At 44.9% G+C, this 5,143-nt stretch overlaps 1 protein-coding gene across 1 annotated transcript; it reads left to right on the forward strand.

Moving 5' to 3' along the window:
- Positions 1 to 2,251: 2,251 nt before the first annotated feature.
- On the forward strand, positions 2,252 to 5,077 carry LOC104944301 (metabotropic glutamate receptor 8-like; the record flags this gene model as incomplete). The annotated part of the gene is made up of 3 exons (XM_010769820.1): positions 2,252 to 2,387; positions 3,936 to 4,090; positions 4,940 to 5,077. Coding segments are annotated over 3 exons (429 nt in total), but the record flags the coding sequence as incomplete, so codon positions are not given.
- Between the last annotated feature and the right edge of the window lie 66 nt (positions 5,078 to 5,143).

The following is a 5,143-nucleotide window of genomic DNA, read 5'->3' on the forward strand; positions in this document are numbered from 1 at the left end:
GTTTGAGCCCCTGCAGATGACGGTTTAATATTCTCTGTGGTAATATATCACAGCAGCAGTGGCGTGAAGATAAGAACGATACAAACAGAGAAGATAATTAAAACATTACAGCAGCATACACAATGGGAAAAGGGTTATACGAGATGTGCTGATAGAAGATGTGTTTCACAAACCAGCAGAGCGACACCAGAACGAAGACTGTTCAGAAAGCTCAGGGAGCTTCAGTTATTTTGTAAAATGGGATGCTTTTATTCTTTATTCACTTGATATCGGTTACCTTTTGGGTGGCAGTCTGGGGTCCAGACTTAAATATCAGTTAAATGGATGTAGATTGTGTACAGATCGTCATAGTCAATGGCGTCTTGTTCAAAAAATACTGTTGGTGCTGATACATATAGGAAATGAAAGTTCAATCAGGAGAGACGGTTTTGATGTAAGAATACATATTTCTTGCGGAGATACACAAATGAATGTAATGGTGATTTTGGCGATTAGGCCCCGTTGTGCAGGAAAGGTAGAACCGATCCGATGAAACCCCCCGGGGTAGCTTGACCCTGGTGGTGGTGAATGGATAGTTGGGGTCGGTCTGAAGGGGAGGGGCTTAGCTTGACCCTGGTGGTGGTGAATGGATGGTTGGGGTCGGTCTGAAGGGGAGGGGCTTAGCTTGACCAGGGTGTTGGTGAATGGATAGTTGGGGTCGGTCTGAAGGGGAGGGGCTTAGCTTGACCAGGGTGTTGGTGAATGGATAGTTGGGGTCGGTCTGAAGGGGAGGGGCTTAGCTTGACCCTGGTGGTGGTGAATGGATGGTTGGGGTCGGTCTGAAGGGGAGGGGCTTAGCTTGACCCTGGTGGTGGTGGTGAATGGATGGTTGGGGTCGGTCTGAAGGGAAGGGGCTTAGCTTGACCCTGGTGGTGGTGAATGGATAGTTGGGGCCGGTCTGAAGGGGAGGGGCTTAGCTTGACCCTGGTGGTGGTGGTGAATTGATGGTTGGGGTCGGTCTGAAGGGGAGTGGCTTAGCTTGACCCTGGTGGTGGTGAATGGATAGTTGGGGTCGGTCTGAAGGGGAGGGGCTTAGCTTGACCCTGGTGGTGGTGAATGGATAGTTGGGGTCGGTCTGAAGGGGAGGGGCTTAGCTTGACCCTGGTGGTGGTGAATGGATAGTTGGGGTCGGTCTGAAGGGGAGGGGCTTAGCTTGACCCTGGTGGTGGTGAATGGATGGTTAGGTACGGTCTGAAGGGGAGTGGCTTAGCTTCACCCTGGTGGTGGTGAATGGATAGTTAGGTACGGTCTGAAGGGGAGGGGTTAGCTTGACCCTGGTGGTGGTGAATGGATTGTTGGGTCGGTCTGAAGGGGAGGGGCTTAGCTTGACCCTGGTGGTGGTGAATGGATAGTTGGGTCGGTCTGAAGGGGAGTGGCTTAGCTTGACCCTGGTGGTGGTGAATGGATAGTTAGGTCGGTCTGAAGGGGAGGGGCTTAGCTTGACCCTGGTGGTGGTGAATGGATAGTTGGGGTCGGTCTGAAGGGGAGTGGCTTAGCTTGACCCTGGTGGTGATAAATGGATAGTTGGGGTTGGTCTGAAGGGGAGGGGCTTAGCTTGACCCTGGTGATGGTGAATGGATGGTTGGGTTTGGTCTGAAGGGGAGGGGCTTAGCTTGACCCTGGTGGTGGTGAATGGATAGTTGGGTCGGTCTGAAGGGGAGGGGCTTAGCTTGACCCTGGTGGTGGTGAATGGACTTTGTAACGCGTTAGTCCCAACACTGCATATAAGTAAACATTACGTTTGAATTATTTAGTGAGTTGGTGTTATTTTTTTCACACCACAAACTGCATATTGGCTATTTCAGCACCACGCGCTGTCCACCTACTTATTGATCCACTATCAGCGTCAGTGCACCCCGCTGCCAGATTGTGCCTGTGCTGTGTGTCATTCACTCAACATGGATAAAAGTACAATAAGCATTCTTCAGGTTTAGGTAGATCCTCTATTCGGACATTATAGCCTATATTTGTGACTGTCGGTCCGATATAAAATAAAAAATAAAAAAAATATTTGTTATTCTCAAAATAATTTGCCGGACAAATATTATTGCCCGCGGGCCGCCTATTGCCGACCCATGCCATATGACATGTGGATCGTGAACGACGTCCAGCTCAGATTGGTTGCTCTCCAACTTGAATATTGACTAATCCGACTGTCAATAAGTCTTGCTCTTTTTTTAATACTCAATGTCTCTCTTCATTTCTCTCTCAGGTGGGGTTTGTATCGCTCAGTCTCTAAAGATTCCTCGAGAGCCGAGACCCGGCGAGTTCGACAAGATCATCCTGCGTCTGATCGAGACGCCCAACGCTCGCGCCGTCATCATGTTCGCCAACGAGGACGACATCCGGTAAAAAACACACACAAACACAAGTTTGATTTTGCAAAGTTTGCAGATGACAAACAGGTGAATTGGTCAATCTTCTCAACACAAATTATCATACTTTGCAAAATCGTACGGTATAACGATGATGATATAAGAGCCATGGCGAGGCTTGAAATGTAAAAGACTTTAAACAAAATGAAAATAAATTGTTCTGTATTTGTAGCCCAACAGTATTTGTGGCTCTTACACTTTTTAAACTTCTAAATCTATCTATATATCTCATCAACTGTGGATTGGTGAATGGATTTTCATTATGTGTTGTTTCTGTATTCTTGTTCCCAGGAAGTTAAAGCCTACAGACTTTAGAGAATCTCTGATCTTTCCCCTTTGGAGTAAACAACTTTAAATGCGTTCCTGTAAACTTTCCTGCAGACATGTTTTTTATCCCCTTTAGGGTGAATTTAAATTTGTTTACTGATCCTTTCATTTTTTCATCTGGCACACTTATCAGTCGGACATCTTAATTTCTACTGTGCTTGTGATTAAATAGCAGCGAAAGTAATCACATTCCCATCATGCTCAGCACCGTTTCGTGCAAATTAGCAAATCTAACCTGCTACACTGTGATGGTAGATCAGCATGTGAGCATTATCATTTTGAGCATGACTTGAGACTTTGTAATCCAATTTCTACCATTTCACTCAAGAAAAATGTGTACTTACTTTTGTTCAGTTTTATTGACATATTTAGAAAATAAATTGTAAAAATAATCTGTTCATCTTCTGAAGGTCAACGTCCACTAAAAACACACACACACACACACACACACACACACACACACACACACACACACACACACACACACACACACACACACACACACACACACACACACAATTCTGTGTCTGGATATTCTCAATCAGTTCATCCACCGGCTGTTGAGTGCAGATTTAAGATAACAAGCTTCCAATTATCTGAGTGAACTAGGAGCCACACACACACACACACACACACACACACACACACACACACACACACACACACACACACACACACACACACACACACACACACACACACACACACACACACACACAGAGATATCAGTATTAATCTGAGGCTCTGAATCTCACGCATAGAGAATCTTGAGACCTCACAGAGAAAAAGAGTTGACTGAAAAAGACCATCTCGTTTGACCTTTAATTTAATAATTGACATAGAAAGAAAGACACTGCATGAGGTTCATATTGGATAACATGTCTCGACAACATTGGACTGCTATCAGTTTTCGTAAAGTCAAGATGTCTGTCCTTTGGTTTATGAATAATTAAGCAAAAGACATCTGGACTTTAGTTTAGTGCTTATTAAACGAAAAGTATAGAAGTAGCCTATTTGTAAAATGAACACGTATGTCTAAATCTTACTGTACTCAATGCACTTCTCTCAATCCCACCATTACTCAAAACACAGCTGTGTTTCAGAACAGCCTTTAGCATGGTTGTAGACATTTCTGTTCATATAGAAATGTCATTAATATTTAACGAGTAGTAACTCTCTCCATTTCCCCTGCAGGCGAATCCTGGATGCGGCGAAACGCAACAACCTGACGGGTCACTTCCTGTGGGTGGGGTCTGACAGCTGGGGGTCTAAGATCTCTCCTGTGGTGCAGCAGGAGCGAGTGGCCGAGGGCGCCGTCACCATCCTCCCCAAGAGGGTGTCTGTGGACGGTGAGTCAGGAAGCAGAGCACAAAGAGAGGAAGATATTTAGAAGAATGAAAAGGCTAATGTTGGACTGAATGAACTACAGCACGGTCACATGACTTCACGTCACCACCGCTAAGCTAAAGGTGGCTAATGTTGGGCTATAAAGGAACTACAGCACGGTCACATGACTTCACGTCACCACCGCTAAGCTAAAGGTGGCTAATGTTGGGCTATAAAGGAACTACAGCACGGTCACATGACTTCACGTCACCACCGCTAAGCTAAAGGTGGCTAATGTTGGGCTATAAAGGAACTACAGCTCGGTCACATGACTTCACCAGTGGGGTATTTACTGACGTATTTTATGTCGTGGAACAAAACTTTGAAATCTCCTCAGCTTGTGTCAACCACAGACCTTATTTCAGGCTTGCATCCAAAAACACATTCAGAAAACCATTGTCTTCCAGACGAGGGAACAAAAAGTGGCAAAAGTCCTTTCCGGGTGTGAGGACTCATTCTTGCACCACTCTATTAACTTTCAGACTATCAATGAAGATTAAAAAGCAATATGAAACACAATGCATTTTAAATGTTTGATGTTTTTACTATTATTTTGACCGTCTCAACGTCAGAGATGAAACACATTTTGTTCCATAGCAGCAAAATGTTTCTCTTTCCCACTTCTTTCTCTGCATCTCTATCTTCTCCTTTTCCTTCTTGTGCATAACTAAAGGTTATTGGATGTGTTGAGGGCCAGATTTGACCCCGTCTTCAAAAACAAACCAGGAAGAAAAAAATGAAAATATTTAGAGAGGAGGACATTTAGAAGGAGATCATCAGCGTAATAACACAATGTTTTGTTTCTTCCACAGCGTTTGATCGGTACTTCAAAAGCCGCTCGCTGTCCAACAACCGCAGGAACGTCTGGTTCGCCGAGTTCTGGGAGGAGAACTTTGTCTGCAAACTTGGACAACATGGCAAGAGACCGGGGAGTCCAAAGAAGTGCACAGGTAGGAAATAGTTCATGTTCCCTATGTAGCTTATTTGGGTCTTATTCGTGGTTCAGAATAAGGCCT

This window comes from Notothenia coriiceps, unplaced genomic scaffold (assembly GCF_000735185.1).
Source record: "Notothenia coriiceps isolate Sejong01 unplaced genomic scaffold, NC01 NC01_scaffold00007836, whole genome shotgun sequence".
Lineage (NCBI taxonomy): Eukaryota > Metazoa > Chordata > Actinopteri > Perciformes > Nototheniidae > Notothenia > Notothenia coriiceps.